The sequence below is a fragment of the Aspergillus eucalypticola genome (genome assembly GCF_003184535.1).
Source record: "Aspergillus eucalypticola CBS 122712 chromosome Unknown BO83scaffold_6, whole genome shotgun sequence".
In the NCBI taxonomy this organism is placed as follows: domain Eukaryota; kingdom Fungi; phylum Ascomycota; class Eurotiomycetes; order Eurotiales; family Aspergillaceae; genus Aspergillus; species Aspergillus eucalypticola.
In genome coordinates, this window is record NW_020290280.1 from 1,079,988 (window position 1) to 1,097,004 (window position 17,017).

A 17,017-nucleotide genomic window follows, 5' to 3' on the forward strand; every position below is an offset into this window, starting at 1 on the left:
CCTCTATTGTGAATGGTACTGACAGTAAGGGTGGTTGGCCGGAATTTGGCTCATCTGGTACATGTGGTGACGATGGTCATTTTCATAGTTTGGTGCGGAGGGTGGGAGCGAATGGTAGACTGGTGTCGTACCCATTGCAGGATAAGTCTGGATTCGAGGCCCCCGTCTTGCTTGAGAACAGCAGCAAGTGGTAATGGTCCAGGATACCATAGAACACAAAGACAAAGCCACACTGAACCATATAACGGTAAATGCACGACTGCCCCACGTGCCAGATAGGTTGTGTGATTTCAGCTCAGTGGCAAGTATACCCTTCAACATAACGAAATTGACTGTTGTGAGCGCAGCAGCTGCCAATAGGAAAATGAATGCGGCACCGGAGACAAGGCTGATGACAAAACGGCTGAATTTCTTATTTATGACAATAATAGCGGCGAGCAGTTGGACGGCTGTAAGAATAATGGCCAAGATGTATGTAATTTGCATCCAGGTCGAGGTTGTTTTATATGCACGCAGTGAGTGTCGAAGAGCTGACGAAAGATTGGTCTCCTTTCCCTCCTCGCCCATAGCTTTCAGCACATTGAAGTATGAGCCAGCTCTCGGAGACATGCAATTCATTGTCGTGTTGCTGTTATCATTTCCACAGTAACCCATTATGCCGACCAGGTAAGTCTGGTTTAATTGGCTCCCATCCCATGTTGTACTCAATGCATTCGACGTGGAAAGATTTCGGCTATTTTGGATATCGATCTTTATGCGAAAAGTATGTTAGACTTGATGACCGAAACTGCAATTACGTTCGAGACTTACTTGGAAAAAGTTGAGTCTTTCAAGTTCATGACTTCCCATCTTTGTACATGCCAGACCGATCACAAGAAGACACAGTAGTGTCCCGAAATTCAGCAAACACGAAGTAGTCACAAATAGAACTCGGTAAAGATTCGCCATGGCTAATGAATCCGGTAATGGTGATGCTGTCTGCAAAAGAGCGTTTGATTATCCTCTGAGATGTCCTCATAGCGATGAGCCATGATTTATAAGCTGGTGGAAACCGACTGATCGAAGAAAATTCCCTCAATATGCTTGGTAGCGAGAGACGAATTATTGATAGCCCCCCTACTCTTGAAAACCCTAAATATCGTAGTCGTGACGGGGTTCAACGCTTGATTAGAGACGTGGCTGGATCAACTCAATTAACCTAACTCAGGGCAGATAATAGGTTAATAGTTAAACTAAACTTAAAACCTGCCGAGTGGGTCTGACCCTAATAAAATTGGGTAAGAAACCGAGATACGGATGCGAACTTCCTATTCGGGATAAGCCTCAGAAGAACTTTCAGCAGCACCAAGCTTTTCACGTTCCGGTTCTTGGTAGGGATCTTCGCGACTCCACCCTCCTATACCAGTATGCCGAGGACTCTCCGTGTAGGGCTACATGGGAAACGGAACTTTTCAGGCACCACATGCGCCGGAAAGAAATAGCGCACCCCGACGCCCTCTGCTAAGAGGCCTGAGCCACAAATAGTGTTCAAAAAGTCAGCTTTCATGGGAACCAGAGCCCTTGTACAATTGGCGAAGACGCACTATTACACTACAAAATCACAGGCAGGCCACTAGTTTTGCAACCTTTTCAAACAGAACCCCACCTATGTCCTGGCCCAGGGAAACGGATTGATTGACTGTAGTCCAAGTAGGCATTGAAATGAAAAAATAAGATAAGCATCTCCTCTTTAGACGGTATGCCCAGCCCTATTTCCTAATATATAAGGCACAGATTTCCCGCGCGATCTCTGTTTTCCATAACAGAGTCTAAGAATCCCAAGAAACTTCATCTACACAATGGCGGACGCAGAGAAGGTTTACCGAGCTCACCCCAGAGACCTACCGACCTACGATCAGGCCACCTCAGAAGAGCTTCGCAGGATCACCCAGAACCCTAGCTGGAACTATTCTCTCTTTGACTGTTGTTCACCAGGCACATTATGTCAGTAATGACTCTCCAATGCCCTTTTCCGTCGCAATACCTAACCGATCCGATGCCTAGGCTTGACCAGCTGCTGCCTCCCATGCCTTGCCTTCGGCAAAACGCAATCACGACTTCGTGACCCCACACTGCAGAGCTACGACTCGATCAACGGTGATGTTAGTTGTCGACACACTTTTAAACCCTCTAAAAACTAACGCCGTCTAGTGTGTGATCTGGTCCTTCCTCAGCCTTGGTCTTACACAGTGGATCTATCAGACTATTAGAAGAGGCGAGCTGCGCAACAAGTATGGGATCGAGGGATCGTGCTGTGGCGATTGCTGTGTGAGCATGTGCTGTGCCTGCTGCGCACTCATCCAAGAGGAAAAGGAGGCTGAAATACGTACCAGGCCTCAGGTTACAGGGTACCAAATGGCACCTCAGATGGCGTATCCTCAATAAGCCGGCCTTGGTTACGGAAACTTGACATATTTGTACCATAGTATCATACCTAATTGGTGTATTGAATTTTGTTTTAACTGCTTGGCTTCAAATACACACACACACACACACACATATATATATATATATATATAACTCTATGGTTATTCTATACACGCTCTTCCTGAGATCAGCAAGATAATATGTAGACTGTAGCATGACTATTCAACCTGTGGTGGCACAAGAGTAGAAACTAGTCTGATACTTCTAGATTAAAGCTCAGATTACCAGGGAAATTTCCCAGATAAGCTACCAGAGCCTTCAAAGATTCATCAAGGTCCAGATAAAGCTTCGCCCAAGGCGCCACCGTTTAAACTTAGTGCTGACGGTGGCTTCAACGGCTCGAGGATCGTCAGGGATACGGTGATTAATGTGGAAGGTGTTGTAAGTCGGCTCCATTTGTGGTATTCGGCCTGATCCTTCAAACCACATGAATTACCCTGTAGCCTATTAGGGAGTTCACGCTGGATGACCCTCGGCTTCTCAGTTGTGTATGCAGAATCTAACTAATCCTTTCAATCGAACCGTTTTCATCTTTTATCACAAGCCCAGAGCTACATGATCAATCTATACATAGCATATATAGATTGACGAATTTTAGTACTATTTCAGGGCAATGTACCCTGGGCGGAGGTTTTCTGCTGGCCAGGGCCCACTATAGCGTCTATTACTGAATCTGAAGTCGGGAGAAAATTTCTCGATACTCGGCTTCATTAGCTAGCAGGATAGGGTTCCACGTTTGCCACCCCAGCGCATCAATAGAAATAACATCGAACATTCTAACGTGCGCTTATTCTGAAGTTGTATGTACTATTTTGAAGCATATGGTTTCGCCGAAAGAGGACCCACAAGACTCCCAGGGGTGGAGAAAAGTCTAAATGCGAAGACGACCTTCCCGAACAGGATTTAGAGCCCTTTTCTGTCTCCACATCCCCATATTCGTCAGTTGGAGTGCCTATTCGGTATTGTTTTACCCACCTCAGGGCAGTTCGTGTTCGCGTTTAGTCTTACTGTGTTATTTAACCAAAGAAATTTATAACTTTCAGATGAATCTCATAACATGGTCTAAAAACCAACACCAACATTCAGATCCTTTTCCCATCTTTGTTGGATGGGGTTATTGATGGAATTGTTCCGAACATGACGGCTTGTCATTATAGGCCATATTCATCTGTCAATCAGACGTTTCAGTGTCCTAATAATAAGAAACGCACTATTGCGCTCAGCCTTGACGCGGCTGCTATTGTGGATGCCGCTTGGTCGGGTCCCCGGGAAAGGAATGGTGCATTGCTCTAACCTGGGGTAAATCCCGGCTCGGTTACCAGCGGCTTTGGCTCAGTGCCTGGAGTGAATAGCACTGGATCGATTGAGCAGTTCAATCTTCTCATTGCAAAGAATACTAGTTTCGATACCGCGGGGCTAAGTCACGATGAGTATCTGAGCCTCTTCAACCTCGCTGTGCAGGAGTACAGTGACTTCATGAATACGGCGGACCCCAATTTGACTGAGTTCCGTAAGCTGGAGGAAAGCTCATTCATTACTTATCGTGGAATGGTAGGCCTAAACTATGCTCACTTATTCATAACGTGATCGCCGAACTGACTTCTTCTCATACAATTTAGGCCGATCTCAACATTCCGACGAGAGGCATGGAATTCTACTACGACAATGTGAAGGCCATGTTCCCCGACGTTCAACAGTTATATCGTGTCTTTGAGTCTCCCGGTCTGGGGTACTGTTCAGGAGGAAAGAGCGGACACCCCACGACTGTCTTCAATGTCTTGAGACGCTGGGTTGAAAATGAACCTTTCATATCCATTCAGCCCCATCATAATTCTTGTTAAACATTGCTTTTACTCTTTCAGTTATCTACTAGCTTATATTTTGACTTCATCGACTGCTTCAGTTCGGTCGAAAAACGAGTATACCAGAAACTCATTGAATAAATCTATCCTATTAGCCGTAAGGTCCTTATACCCGCGCCTTTTATTCTCACAGTACTCACAAGAGGCCTAGCAGGAGCATCATGCCGTTATTCAAGCGCCGGGATACAAGTGGCAGCAGCAGCAGTAGCAGCAGCGCCAGCAGCAGCGCCAGCAGCACGAAGCCTGTTGGTGGGGGCCGCGAAAAGCGTCCTGACCCTCATTGCATAGACTGTGGTGGTGGGGTTGTATTTGTATTCCTATGGCCCATGTCGCGAGTGCCGAGGAACGAAGCGAAACCCCTTCTATCCAGACCTTGCATGTTCTGCCTGCAATGCGCACGGGCGTGTGCGGGTAAGCCGGGTTGGCTGTGGATGTCGATTTGAATCCATCTCCGGGTTATTGTTCCTCTGTAGCTTCTGGATCTTCTTGCTCATGTACAACCTGGTTATCTGTCATCTTAAGTTATTGTGATTGTGCGTGTGTATTCGTCAACCGTTTGCGAAGTGTTACCTGTCTAACTTCCATGCATCCAAATGGGCGACAATTATCTCTACTTAACGTCGTGAGCAAATAAAAACATATAGAAAAGTGTGCACGAGTTCACAAATCAAGCAAATGATGATCCATCTAACGATCTCCCATGCTCTCAATTTCCTTCTGCTTCGCTTCTTCTTCTTCAAACTCCCTTCGTATGATTCTCTGTTCCTCCTCCCACTCTCTCGTCTTCTCAATATTTCTCAACTGCTCCAGAAAGTTTGTCCAAAATCTGGGCTTCACCTTCCTGTCCAACCACTCCATGTCTTCTGGATGGTCGCGCATATGGTCCAACTCTCGGACGGGGATCCTCCGCGCACTCCTTAACCTTCGCCGCACTATATCCCGAACGGGCGGTTTTTCTGAAGGCTTGTATGGTGCTGGTGTAAATGGCACACTTTTAAGCTCAGCTTGTACGTCCTCGAATTGAAGGATTTGGGGCTTGTCGATGCTATATTCAATCATCAACAAAGGCCACTGCATTGCAGTTCAGTACTGAGTGTGGTGCATACAATTTACTTCCGTCCCATTCATAGCACTCAATCGGTACTTTGGAGTCATCATCACCTGGGGCAGTTCCATATCAGAAAGAAACACATTCGGTGGCTGTATCCGAATTCATCACCGTAGGTGTACCATCGGTGCACGTGACCGTCGAAATCGCATTTCCAAGTATGTTGGCAGATGGTGTCAAGCATGGTGAAGAGCTTGTAATCGTATATGTTCTTTTCACCAGCTTGGTTGGTAGAGGGTACCAGGTGGGTTAGAGTTTGGACGAGAACACGGATCGGGGAGAGGGACAGAGTGGGTGGAGGGGTAGGGTTGCGATTCGGCAAGGGGTCGAGTGACATCGTTTGTGTGATTCTTTATAAAACTGATGAATACCAAAAGAATGAGAAGGCAGAATTAAGTGGGAGGGACGAAAAAATAGGAAGGGCGGAGGGATAGGAATTCGTGGGATTGGGATGGTGGATGGATGGACAGAACCCAGCGCTTAGTGGAGGCGGGACACTAACACTTTAGTTCCTGACTAGACGCCCGTGCAGCGCCACGCGGAAATCTGTGTCCGGGTAGATGATGTGCAGCTTCACGTCTCGTTTTGATCCACATTACTTCTCTTCAGCTAATGCCTTTGGAGTCACAGGACGGGCAATCTTAAGCGTAGCATCAGAGTTTACTACAATAGGTGTTTTGGTTGGTAGTTTTGGAGACCCGTTTACTCACACTGCCACTGTTGCTAGCCCACCATTATGCATTGAAGCTCAGCTCTGGGCTTTGTTATCGCTTGTTACTGCTTTATACGGACTAAAATACTGCCAAGAAACCTATCTCCCGAAGAAAGCCAATTAGAAGTGCTTCCTCTTCACAATCAAATCAGTATTGGTTTTCATAAGCTGCAACACATGAAAAGCTTACTCTGTAGATACCAGAATCGGCAAATCGTGAATTATTGTCTGGCATTTCCCGGTAGGAATTATGATCACCGTATAGTGCAGGCCAGTACCGTGTCACAGAGCTTGCTGAAGTATCATTGGGCTAAATGGCACATCAATATCAGTTCTGCAATCCTCATTCACTGAGTGAGTGGGACCCACCACAACACAGCAGACTTCTCAGGTGTTACCTTCCCTCCAAATTCTAGACATCTCCATGACACGTTCATCACGCTCTACAATCCCAACTATCATCAAATTCTCTTTGGCCGATACGAATGTCATCAACCGGCAGTTGTGCGAATTGCGGGAAGGAGGCGAAGTGGAGGTGCTCGGGGTGCAGAGGCGCACCAGAATACACTCCCGGCGATGCCTTGCCAGTCTTTTACTGCGGGGTGTCCTGTCAGGAGGCGCACCAACCCGTCCACAAAGATCACTGCAAGACCATGCGTCGTCGAAAGAAACTTCTGCGGACGGCAGTCATCGCCAAGGCTGCATTTTTGGGGTACAGAGAACTTCATTTCGACGTTGACATTACCAACATTGAGCGGCGCGACAACAATCTGTATCTTTCCATCAACCAGATGATCTTGGATAGGGATTCCTTGACTCTGGGTCGTCCTTTCCCAGAGAATTTGACCACGGACCCCAAGCATCAAGAGGCAGTCCTCACATGGCTTCAAGGAATTACTGCCTGTCCCTTGTCGTGCCGCTTGGTGACAAAGCTTTTGGCAGGTACGATTGTTCCCACTTCTTCAATACTCTTTGTACACGTTGGGCGACCTGAAGCTGACACCGGTTAGACGTACCGTGCGAGATTTCTATGCTGGGGGTCAACGTTGGAAAGAGAAGCTTGAATATTCAGGTCGTTTGCCACTCTGACTCCGTTGACATTACTGGCCCGGATACTGCTGGTATACCACACCACATCATAAAGGTCAGAGTCCGGCAGCCGGGCGCTGATGAGACCTGGATTGTGGACCTCACTGGCGCTCAGTACGGCATTCAGGCTGCCCTTACCCCATATTCTAAATATATGGCAGATCAAGAGTGTGCGATTGTGGGCAATCCAGAGCCATACAATATGACTGAGACCTGGGATTTGGATGTCGCGTCAGCCAAGTTAGCGGAGGTATTTGGAGAAATTCTGAGCTCTGTGCGTCAGCCACGTCTGCGTTTTGCTGCTTTTGTCGATACGGTTGACGAAGAGATTTTAAAGGGGTCACCCGAGGAGTTCGTTCATAAGTTGGCACAATTCCGAGTAGCACTGAAGCAGTACATGTTGAACGAACCCCAAAATCCTTGAAGGTTGTCTTCTAATGATCGTATCATATGGCATGGATCTGAAGAGGGAAACTACTTGGGAAGCACCCACGCAAATCATGTTGAAAGATTAGTCCATCAATCTGTTGCAATGAATGGAGAAGATGAATTCACTCATGGCTGGGCATGGAAATTGGGTCTTATGTTTCTTACTCCATAGTTTCACTGCATGCGGCGGTCTACTGGTAGGTACGTAAGTGAGGATTTCTGGGACAGCGATTGCATATTTCCTCATCGAATTCATTCAATTCGCGATAGAAGATATGCTTGCAAGTTGATGCCTAGTTGCGATACAAGGAAATGTCGATCATGCCACACAGAACCCGAGATAGCATAATTCAACTGAATCCTCCATCTGAAACAACCATATCCCACATACATGTCACTATCTCATCTTTCAAAGTTGACAAAGGCCGCTAAGAACCACAGCAAAAACAAGATAGGATTTCAAGCTGGGCTCCGAGCTCGACACGGATCCAGAATTCTTCCCAGACCTACAACCAACTGTCTGGAGACGGTGACCCTCCGTAAGACAGTCCATCAGCGTTGACTGGGTGTCCTTGGTCGCGTTGCAGTAAGCGGCACAGTCATCCTCGCCGTAGTAGCTGTACTGGTTGCTCTTGCAACATTTCACTAAGTCGGCATATGGGTCTTGCGTCCGGTTGAGTCCTTGTTGCCAGATAGTAATGGCACAATAATATGGATAGCTCAGTATAGGCGTCTCACTATGGCCAGCACATCGGTCCTGTTCCATAGTACTGTTTGTGATGTTCATGATGCGAGACGATTTTCGACGTTGTTCTACTGGCTTGTATCAGGGGAAATACCTTGGACACACTCGAGGGACAGATACATACGATAGGGGTGTTAATCTGTTAGTATAGGTAGGGGGAGCCGGGGTATGTAACACAAAGTAGAATGGAGCGGGTAACAAGTATCGAGTATCGAGCAATTTTGGGGAAGGGGTGGCGTTTTTTTCCTGTAGATATTCTTAGGCTCACATTCACACAGAAAATTTCACTAACTGACTTCTAAACACAAATATTTACTCCCTGGTTTACATCAAGCCTATTTCAAAAACTTATTAAATGATTCACTTGCTCTTTTAATGCTCATGTTACTTTCAAGACAAGTCAGCGTGATGTACTGTAGCCTTGAACAATTTCAGAAGGCTGACGGCAACAGGGTCGAATCCTTTAGGCTATATTACTTGTCTCACAAATTATTAGGCCAATATATCTGCCCTACAGGGTTGCATTACTGGGCTGTGCTACGACTTTACGGAAGTAACCGAAATCACTCGTGAAATTCAAATTGTCCATGTGGTAAGTGGGTCGAAGGATGGCGGCCTTTAGGCTTTGCCCAACTTCGAGACCCTGCAGTGCGGGGAAGCTGGCTGGGGCAGAAGCCTAGCATCTTGGCAAACTACCCCTTTCCAATCTCTATGTGCACTAATGTATATGGAAAGGGTGGGAAAACTGCCTTCCATCTCCAAGTCCACCTGAGATATAGTCACCTATGAGACCGTTTTGGGTACGCATCCAGTCACTAAACAATCAAATTTGTTCCTGTAATGGCTACTGAGAATGTGCTCATCTATAAGCTGTGTTCATATTTCATATGGCTTGTCGGAAGAGATAGATGACATTCTGAGACAGAAAGTTTCAATAGACGAGATAGTCATATGACCGTGGTCTAAGTGACAAGGCTCTCTGGTAGGCCGCACGGTCATTTGAGTCATTAATTTCTTTTTGGTATTTTCACTAATGCATGGAAAACAGGCCAATGCAACCACAACGCAACGACTAGATGAACGACGATGTAACGCCATATTCAATACCAGTCCTGTCGTCAGCGGTGACCGACACTCCTATTTCGTAACACTAAAAGGCTTTGACAGAGTAGTCTGTGGGGGTATATAATATAAGACTTGCTACAATGGCAGGCCTAACTCTAGACTCTCAACTATTAAAGACTTTCCTCCCCCGCGCGAGACCATGATGAAAATACTAAAAATTTCTTTGACTCTTTTCCTGGCACTTACGGCGGCTGCCCTGGCGGCGCCATCACCTTACACTCAGGAACATAAATACGCTCGAGTCACAGTGCAGCAACAAAAGATCACCTCCGAGAAGCAAATTTTGGTGAAGGATGGCTCTACTGGAGATATACTTGGTTCCGCCTGCTCAAATGCCCTGACTCCGACTTCGGTATCGTCGCAGATGTTGACCTAACGGCGACGGCAATATTACTGCCGGGCCTTCCACATTTGTTGTTCACGAGGATCCCCAGTACTCCTATGGTATCACTTGTTACAGAATGTACAATGATTATGAGTCGTTTGTGGTATGCGATGGCGTTCCTTTGCCCACCACTGTTCCATTGGACCCTATAAAAGGGAACGACATATCCCCTTGTTTCAGTGACACAGTAGACATGACTTTACAGCGAGCAGCGCAGACCATCCATGTTGTGGATACTTTTCCAGTGCCTGGTTCTGAAGCAAACTCCACAAGTGCTGTGTCTACGAGCAATTTGGAGCAGCGACAAACCGGCACGTGCAGTCAGTGGTCACCTGCTACAAGGAAAGTTGGAGACGGCGATCCCCATCAAAACTATTGGCGGAAACAGTTGAGCGTGAGTCAATAATGCACTTTCTTTTGATCTGACAAGAGAGACTGATGTGGGAAGAATAGGAGAACCTGGATTGCGTGGGCGCAGACCATTGCAATGTTGGCGCATCCCAGTCAAACTCGTATGCAATCGGATGGACGGCGACTGCAGATGCATCACAATGGATCTCAGGCGGGTTTGCAGTGCAGGCGAGCTGGACAACTGGGCTTGACTATCAATGCACTGCTAGCTCCCATCAGACAGTCTGTATCTGGTACAACACCTCTCACGCTGCGTACACTGTTCAAAACGGACTTTACAACGTTTGCACGAGATTCAACCCTAACAATGGTGCCGCCTTCGTCATATTCTCGCCAAACCAGAATAACAAATGGTGGCGGATATTATTGTGTTATTGGCACATGTCGCAGCCAGGGGCAGAATTACTGGGACAAAAGTGGTCCTGCAGGTGGGCCTTGATGGATCTCAACTGGTACCAATGATGTAATGATGGTAGAATGAGGCTTGTTTTTGTGCAGTGTGTGGATCTTAGTGAATCAAGTGCATTAGAAAATGGATTTCCTGAATTTTTCAGTATGGGCCGTCGATTATGGCAATACTTCGTAGACAAATCAGCCGTAGATATGCCATGTGGGATAAACTGATAGAACAGCACTTTCGGGGCTTCCGTAAGGTGTGTTTCTGGAATCTGCTCCTGGACATTAATGCGCCGGACCATCTTGGTGAAGGATGGGTAACTTCAGCTCTTTCATCTCGTATTGAGTAGGTAGAGATGATAATTGACGTTTTTAATGGGAAAATATCTCACCGAACCCTTGAATGTATCTAAGCTTAGTATATAAATCTCTTATATACTAAGCTTGATACATTCTAATATACCAGTTCTATCAGAGAAACCTGAAATAATGAGGTTTGGCTGTAGTATCACAGCTCAAAAATTGTTCTTAGTAAGCTCTTGGCATTTACGTTAAATATACGACTATCAAAACAATCCAGTATCAAAAAGTTTATATCGACCAGAAGTTATTCTTCCGAGATAACAGCTAAAAAAGGTATATGTAGGGCATCGATTAGAAAGCTAAATTTTCCATGTGTGGCATGACCAGATATGCACTCAAGAGGGGCATGAAGTGTGGCGTTGAATCAGTCTCTTGAGATAACATTAAATCTGTCGCTCTAAACAGGCACTTTCCTTCAAATTATCTCGTAGCATCTCTATCGAAGGCTGATCTTTCTACTTCGCTATATTTAGAACGAGGTCTTACATATAGATAAGATTACAGATATGATCTTCCCCTGATCTTTCCCCGGCCATCGTAACAGCCGATGATTTCCCCATGGCGTAGGTCCTGTGGGGACCGGACGGTATCAACTAGTAAGCATCACTGGGAGCTAAACCATAAGTGTATAGCTGTGCTGCTGGGCCAGTTTTACCTGGCGGGGGTGCCCTTTTTAGGCCCCTGTGAGTTGTCCATCTATATATGCCGGATCACCCGGGCCATCCAAGTTTCCCTTCCATTGAATTGAAATTTGGCCTTATATCACACCACTTCACAATGGCAACAATCAACGGCCACTGCAACCCGGCCTTCACTCCGGTGCGCGATCTCCTACAGCAATTGATCAACAATGAAGAAGAGCTAGGAGCCTCCATCTGTGTCAATATCGACGGCCAGAACGTAGTTGATCTCTGGGGCGGCCACGCAGACCCAGCCCGAACCAAGTCATGGGAAAAGGACACAGTAACCGTGGTATGGTCCGTTTCAAAAGTTATCACCGCCATCGCAACCAACATCCTCATCGACCGTGGCCTATTGAACCCAAATGAGAAGGTCTCTAAATACTGGCCGGAGTTCGCTGCGAACGGCAAGGAGAATATCCTGGTATCACAGCTTCTCAGCCACACCTCGGGAGTATCATCCTGGGAGCTTCCCAACACCTTAGATGATATATACGATGCAAAGAGAGGTGCCGATAAACTAGCCCGACAGGCTCCCTGGTGGAAGCCCGGCGAACGTTCCGGCTACCACGTAGCCAACCAGGGCCACTTGCTCGGCGAACTTGTCCATCGCATCACCGGAAAACCGTTGGATGAGTTCATCCGCGACGAGCTTGCCAGTCCATTAGCTGCGGACTTTCAGCTCGGTGTCCCAGAAAAGGACTGGCAGCGGACAGCAGATGTTTCCCCGCCGCCGCCACTAAGTCTCGATGGTGTTGACCCGCAGAGTGTTATGTTCAAGAGCTTCGCTAGTCTGCCTATGCCAGCTGAAGAAAGTATGGGTCCTGGGTTTAGGAAGGCGTTGATTGGTGCGACGAATGGATTCTCTAATGCTCGTGGAATTGCGCGCATTGCGTCGGTCGTCTCGCTTGGAGGCAGGGTGGACGGAAAACAGTATCTTTCTCCTGAAACTATCGACCGCATGCTGGAGGAGCAGATCAGTGGGCCGGATTTGGTGTTGATGTATCATTTGCGTTGGGGACTTGGTGTTGGGTTGCCCGTCCCGGAGACGTTTCCTTGGTTGCCTGACGGTCGCATTGCTTTTTGGACGGGCTGGGGTGGTTCGGTGGTTGTTATGGATCTTGAGCGACGGATGACGATTGCCTATGTGATGAATAAGATGGGATCGGGCACGTTAGGCTCAGATAGGACGGCGGCTTATGTGCGGGCTGTCTATGATTGTCTGGCGTAGGTGTGTTAGGTCTCACGAATATATATTATGAAGATAGTCATGCGGTTCATCGTAGAAAGTAAACAATGACTGGTACTATAGTACTATCTCGACCCTTTTTACAAAGTAGGGAATCGAAGGTAGCAGTATAAATTTAAGTCGTAATAATAATCATCATAAATAAAAAGAAAAGAGGTATGCAACTACTCTGACTGTGAGTAGTGGTACTGTTGGACGGTGCGGAAAAAAAAGCATAAAGAATGACCAGACTGGGGCTCGATCCCAGGACCTTATCGGTGTTAACGATACGTGATAACCAACTACACCATCCGGCCAACTTGTTGAAAGAAATAATAAGTTATTGTTATACAAGTCTACATTCTATTGTACCCAAAAAAACTCCACCGAACAAGTCTTTTTGGCGACCATAATTCCTCGATCAAAAGCCCAATGCAGGTTTAGAGGCAGCAGTGTATGTCTACCGCCCTAAGCAGACTGGCAAAAAACCCCACCGCTGTAACAACTTGTGTTGATGTAGGCTGTGGGATAACTGTATTGGCTACGATCTTCTGGTGGCTTCTCTGTGTCGTTTCAGATAGTATTAACATATGTTGTATTAATGATGCTCTCTATTGCGGAATAGAAACTCTTTATAGGGATTCTGGCTCTATATAAAGAAATCATTCCACATGGAAGTTTAGTGCCTGGGCTGAAATGTTAGCGACCTTGTAGGCTAAGGCATGGAAGTGTGTCGATGTCAGCTTTCAGCGCGTCGAACCCAACTAAGAAGCTGGAGCATTTCTTGAAAATGTTCATGGGGCTGGACACCATCACCTCCCCTTTAAGAACTCCTAACCCTATACAAACAACCTCTCCCTCCTCATCCCCAACGAACTCACAACCCCAACAGCCCCCGCAACCAACGGAATAATAAACGCCCTCGCCATCGCATCCGTAATAGCCTTGATAGCCCGTTCCCTCAACTCCCCACTCAAGCTCTTCAACAACGTACTCTGCACCCCGGCCATCGCGTTCCGAATATCCGCCTCTCTATACCCCCTCCCATCCAGCACCGCATTCAGATTATGTACGGCAGTGGACTGAAACACCTGACTTGCCACCACAAGGCAAATAACCGTCGCCCCGATCTGCGCCACGTTCTGTAAATTGATCGCGCTGAAGATATCCTCGGCAAGTACCTTGAGACTAGCTACCGCGTACCCCAGCTGCATGGTCATACCCGTGCCAAGACAGACAGGCTCTGGCAAGCCCACCACCAAGATTACTACAGGTGTCCCGAATGTCCGAGAGTGACAGCCCCAGGATTCGATCAAGGGTATGGGTCGGAGAGGGCAGGAACTGCGCCGAGTAGGCACCGATCCAAAGTATCAGAGCAGCCAACTCGATGTCTTCCACAGAGAGGGGCCACTCCTTCGTCCACCACTGTTGATACTGTATCAGAAAGCTGGGCGGGTGGATGATCTGTTTCATCCTGTTCCGCGGGGCATCAGTCGACCATGAGTGCAATATTCTCATTAATCAGGAACCTACCAGTTCAATTCATCGACGAAGTACTGCATCAGAAATCTAGGATCGGACGGGGAGGGATTCTTTCCAGGTCTTGTTTGACCTTCTGTAGCACTTCACTTGACATGCCCTGGGTGCTTTTGTCTGTGTCCCCTTCGCCATCCAAGTCCCACTAGGCCACTTCAGTCAACCACATGTTTAGGGGGAAATTCGAAAGTGCTTGTGTGCATCTTACCTTCTTTAGCAAAGCCATTGTGTTAGAATCACTGTGCTCGAAGTAGCCGAACGATCTAGCCAGAGCTGAGCGTGAATTAGACGAGCTATTCTGTGTCTCGGCCGGAGAGGCCTTGGGAGAACCATGTGATAAGTGGATATTGGGGGGTTCCTGGGGCTCACCGTCTCTCGTAGGCTTCAAGAGCAAACTGTTCGAGGAGTCTCCAGTAATGATGGAGTGGTAGACACACTCCTCCGGCCGTCGACGTCGGGTGCAATGGTTGCACGGGTATTGGCGGTTGCACTAATTATTTTTGAGGTTGGCATCGAAACTCGAGTTTTCCACTGCATTCAACAGTGGCGTGATGGTTACGCACCCTCTGTTTCCTGGTGTAGCAGGGCACACAGGTGGTGACCCGACGCTTTCGGCCGATGGGATGCATTGCGGCTCTTCCCATCTTGTCGACACCTTAACAGCAGCGGGCCCGATGCCTAGCTATCAGAGGAGGTTTAGCTGTTCTTCTTTCAAAAGCTGATACGTTGTGGAGGGATGATGGGAAATAGCTTACTGTGGAACAGTTTCTGTGTCTGGAGGTCGCTTCGGGATAGTGAGGGGGTATGTCTCGACCACCATTTGGAGTGACCGACCAAACAAACTGTCAGACATTTGGCGCCAGACGTCCACACGAGCAGTCGGTCCGTGAGCCTGCATGTGGCTCAATTCCAGTCCGGATAAGATCGTGTTCGTGGGCGATATCTCTTTCGATAACTATGTGTCCCAGACGCGTGATTGGGACTACAGTGGCAAGTACTCAGCTACTGGTGCCTTTCCCAACATGCTGGCCAACCGCATCCACTACGTTTTCAACCTCAAAGGCCCGAGTCTGTTGATCAACAGTGCATGCACCTCGGCCATGTATGCGCTTCACCTGGCTATAACCTCGATTCGCAACGGGGATTGTAATTCGGCTATTGTAGCCGGCTTCAACTGGGTTATGGACCCCAACTACCATATTGCGATGGGCAAGCTGGAGGCCCTGTCACCATCCTCCAGAAGTCACACTATCGATGCATCGGCAGATGGGTATGCACGCGGCGAAAGGTTTGCAGCACTTCCTTTGAAATCGGCTTCGCTTGCAACCCAAGATGCGTCTCCAATCCGTGCCCTAATTAGAGGCAGTGCAGTGAATGCCAACGGGCATACGAGTGGTATTACCAACCCCAGCCATGCAAGCTGCGCATTCTGACCCAACACATCCTGTTTGCGGTGTCTTCAACTTCGCCGTATCTTACCAGGACATCTCATTTGATGAGATGACTGAAGCCCAGTTTCACGAAGGCATGGCGGCCAAGGTCTTCGGCGTCAAGCACCTGCACGACGCCACGACCTCCATCCCTCTCGACGTTTTTGCCATGACCTCTTCCTTGGGAACTGTCTACGCCTTCCCTACCCAAAGCACCTACCTCGCTGCCAACAATTACCTTAATTACTTCGCCCGCTACCGCCGGCGGCTCGGCCTCCCTGCCAGCCACAACTGTCGCCCTGGGTTCCATCAACGACCTGGGCCCACTGACCAATGACCCCGTTACTGTCAACCTCTTCGTCCGCGCCAAGGATCAAACCATGACAGGGGCCCAAGTGGTGCGCATGCTCGAGCCAGCCTTTGTGAATGAACAACCCAATGCCCTTTGACTCGGTCATACCGATGACCTCCTCTCTTCATCTCACAAGTCACTGGTATCGACCCAGCCGTCCTTGCCAAAATGGCCCGATCCTCGTCGGCCTCTATCGCCTCATTCTATGTTTCCAGATGGTACCGCGATCCTCGCGTCTCTTTGATGCTTCGTGCGCTAGACGACGCCTCGTCCGCCACCTCTTCTCTCAGCAGCTTGGACACTCACGCCTCTGACGCATCACCTACTGCCCAACTGAGACGAGAATTCGACTAAATGATTACCACGCTCTAGGCTAGAGCTAAGGAATCAAAGGGGGATGCATGGACGGAGACCATCGAGTTCGTGACTAAGGCCGTTCAGGCCACCGTGGCGGCCATGTGTTTGTGGATGTGGGGAGCGTGAACGGCAACAAGACAGTGGTGGAGCATGGCATTGATAGTTTGTTGGCGGCAGAGTTCCGCAATTGGTTCCAAGGGGCGTTTGGCAGGGGTGTTAGTATGTTGAAGTTGATGGATGCGAGGATGAGCTTAACAATGTTAGCCAGGTCCGTGGTTGAGGGAGCGGTCGGAGCTAAAGTGTAGGAGTGATCTCGTATACCATTGAGGATCCAGCGGTTTCC

The 17,017-nt window shown here is 48.0% G+C and overlaps 8 protein-coding genes and 1 non-coding gene across 9 annotated transcripts; 5 read left to right on the forward strand and 4 right to left on the reverse strand.

Annotated features, from left to right (window-relative positions):
- Window positions 1–3: 3 nt before the first annotated feature.
- BO83DRAFT_461256 (SUR7/PalI family protein) lies at window positions 4–1,151 on the reverse strand (the record flags this gene model as incomplete). Its single annotated transcript, XM_025537249.1, has 2 exons — window positions 811–1,151; window positions 4–750 (listed from the first exon to the last, which is right to left on the reverse strand). Exons 1-2 carry the CDS (start codon window positions 946–948, stop codon window positions 4–6), a joined length of 885 nt encoding a protein of 294 aa, XP_025390774.1. The 5' UTR covers window positions 949–1,151.
- A 408-nt stretch (window positions 1,152–1,559) lies between these two features.
- On the forward strand, window positions 1,560–4,307 carry BO83DRAFT_461258 (PLAC8-domain-containing protein; the record flags this gene model as incomplete). The annotated part of the gene is made up of 8 exons (XM_025537250.1): window positions 1,560–1,983; window positions 2,044–2,141; window positions 2,191–2,387; window positions 2,682–2,847; window positions 2,910–2,954; window positions 3,553–3,745; window positions 3,803–4,017; window positions 4,086–4,307. Exons 1-8 carry the CDS (start codon window positions 1,839–1,841, stop codon window positions 4,305–4,307), a joined length of 1,281 nt encoding a protein of 426 aa, XP_025390775.1. The 5' UTR covers window positions 1,560–1,838.
- A 708-nt stretch (window positions 4,308–5,015) lies between these two features.
- On the reverse strand, window positions 5,016–5,773 carry BO83DRAFT_406610 (uncharacterized protein; the record flags this gene model as incomplete). The annotated part of the gene is made up of 3 exons (XM_025533891.1): window positions 5,016–5,373; window positions 5,435–5,489; window positions 5,518–5,773. 3 exons carry the CDS (start codon window positions 5,771–5,773, stop codon window positions 5,016–5,018), a joined length of 669 nt encoding a protein of 222 aa, XP_025390776.1.
- A 1,028-nt stretch (window positions 5,774–6,801) lies between these two features.
- On the forward strand, window positions 6,802–7,661 carry BO83DRAFT_307735 (uncharacterized protein; the record flags this gene model as incomplete). The annotated part of the gene is made up of 2 exons (XM_025527346.1): window positions 6,802–7,090; window positions 7,159–7,661. 2 exons carry the CDS (start codon window positions 6,802–6,804, stop codon window positions 7,659–7,661), a joined length of 792 nt encoding a protein of 263 aa, XP_025390777.1.
- A 2,017-nt stretch (window positions 7,662–9,678) lies between these two features.
- On the forward strand, window positions 9,679–10,771 carry BO83DRAFT_461263 (uncharacterized protein; the record flags this gene model as incomplete). The annotated part of the gene is made up of 5 exons (XM_025537251.1): window positions 9,679–9,888; window positions 9,962–10,024; window positions 10,127–10,315; window positions 10,375–10,685; window positions 10,723–10,771. The coding sequence occupies 5 exons, from the start codon at window positions 9,679–9,681 to the stop codon at window positions 10,769–10,771; spliced, it is 822 nt and encodes a 273-aa protein (XP_025390778.1).
- Window positions 10,772–11,808: 1,037 nt separating this feature from the next.
- On the forward strand, window positions 11,809–13,002 carry BO83DRAFT_356527 (serine hydrolase domain-containing protein; the record flags this gene model as incomplete). Its single annotated transcript, XM_025529204.1, has 1 exon — window positions 11,809–13,002. Exon 1 carries the CDS (start codon window positions 11,869–11,871, stop codon window positions 13,000–13,002), a length of 1,134 nt encoding a protein of 377 aa, XP_025390779.1. The 5' UTR covers window positions 11,809–11,868.
- A 240-nt stretch (window positions 13,003–13,242) lies between these two features.
- Window positions 13,243–13,316, reverse strand: BO83DRAFT_t104. Its single transcript has one exon. It is a non-coding gene; the product is annotated as a tRNA-Val (tRNA).
- Window positions 13,317–13,838: 522 nt separating this feature from the next.
- On the reverse strand, window positions 13,839–15,164 carry BO83DRAFT_424916 (uncharacterized protein; the record flags this gene model as incomplete). Its single annotated transcript, XM_025535177.1, has 6 exons — window positions 13,839–14,141; window positions 14,203–14,473; window positions 14,533–14,555; window positions 14,612–14,680; window positions 14,744–15,025; window positions 15,099–15,164. The coding sequence occupies 6 exons, from the start codon at window positions 15,162–15,164 to the stop codon at window positions 13,839–13,841; spliced, it is 1,014 nt and encodes a 337-aa protein (XP_025390780.1).
- A 267-nt stretch (window positions 15,165–15,431) lies between these two features.
- On the forward strand, window positions 15,432–15,968 carry BO83DRAFT_307652 (beta-ketoacyl [acyl carrier protein] synthase domain-containing protein; the record flags this gene model as incomplete). The annotated part of the gene is made up of 1 exon (XM_025527342.1): window positions 15,432–15,968. The coding sequence occupies one exon, from the start codon at window positions 15,432–15,434 to the stop codon at window positions 15,966–15,968; it is 537 nt and encodes a 178-aa protein (XP_025390781.1).
- Window positions 15,969–17,017: the final 1,049 nt, after the last annotated feature.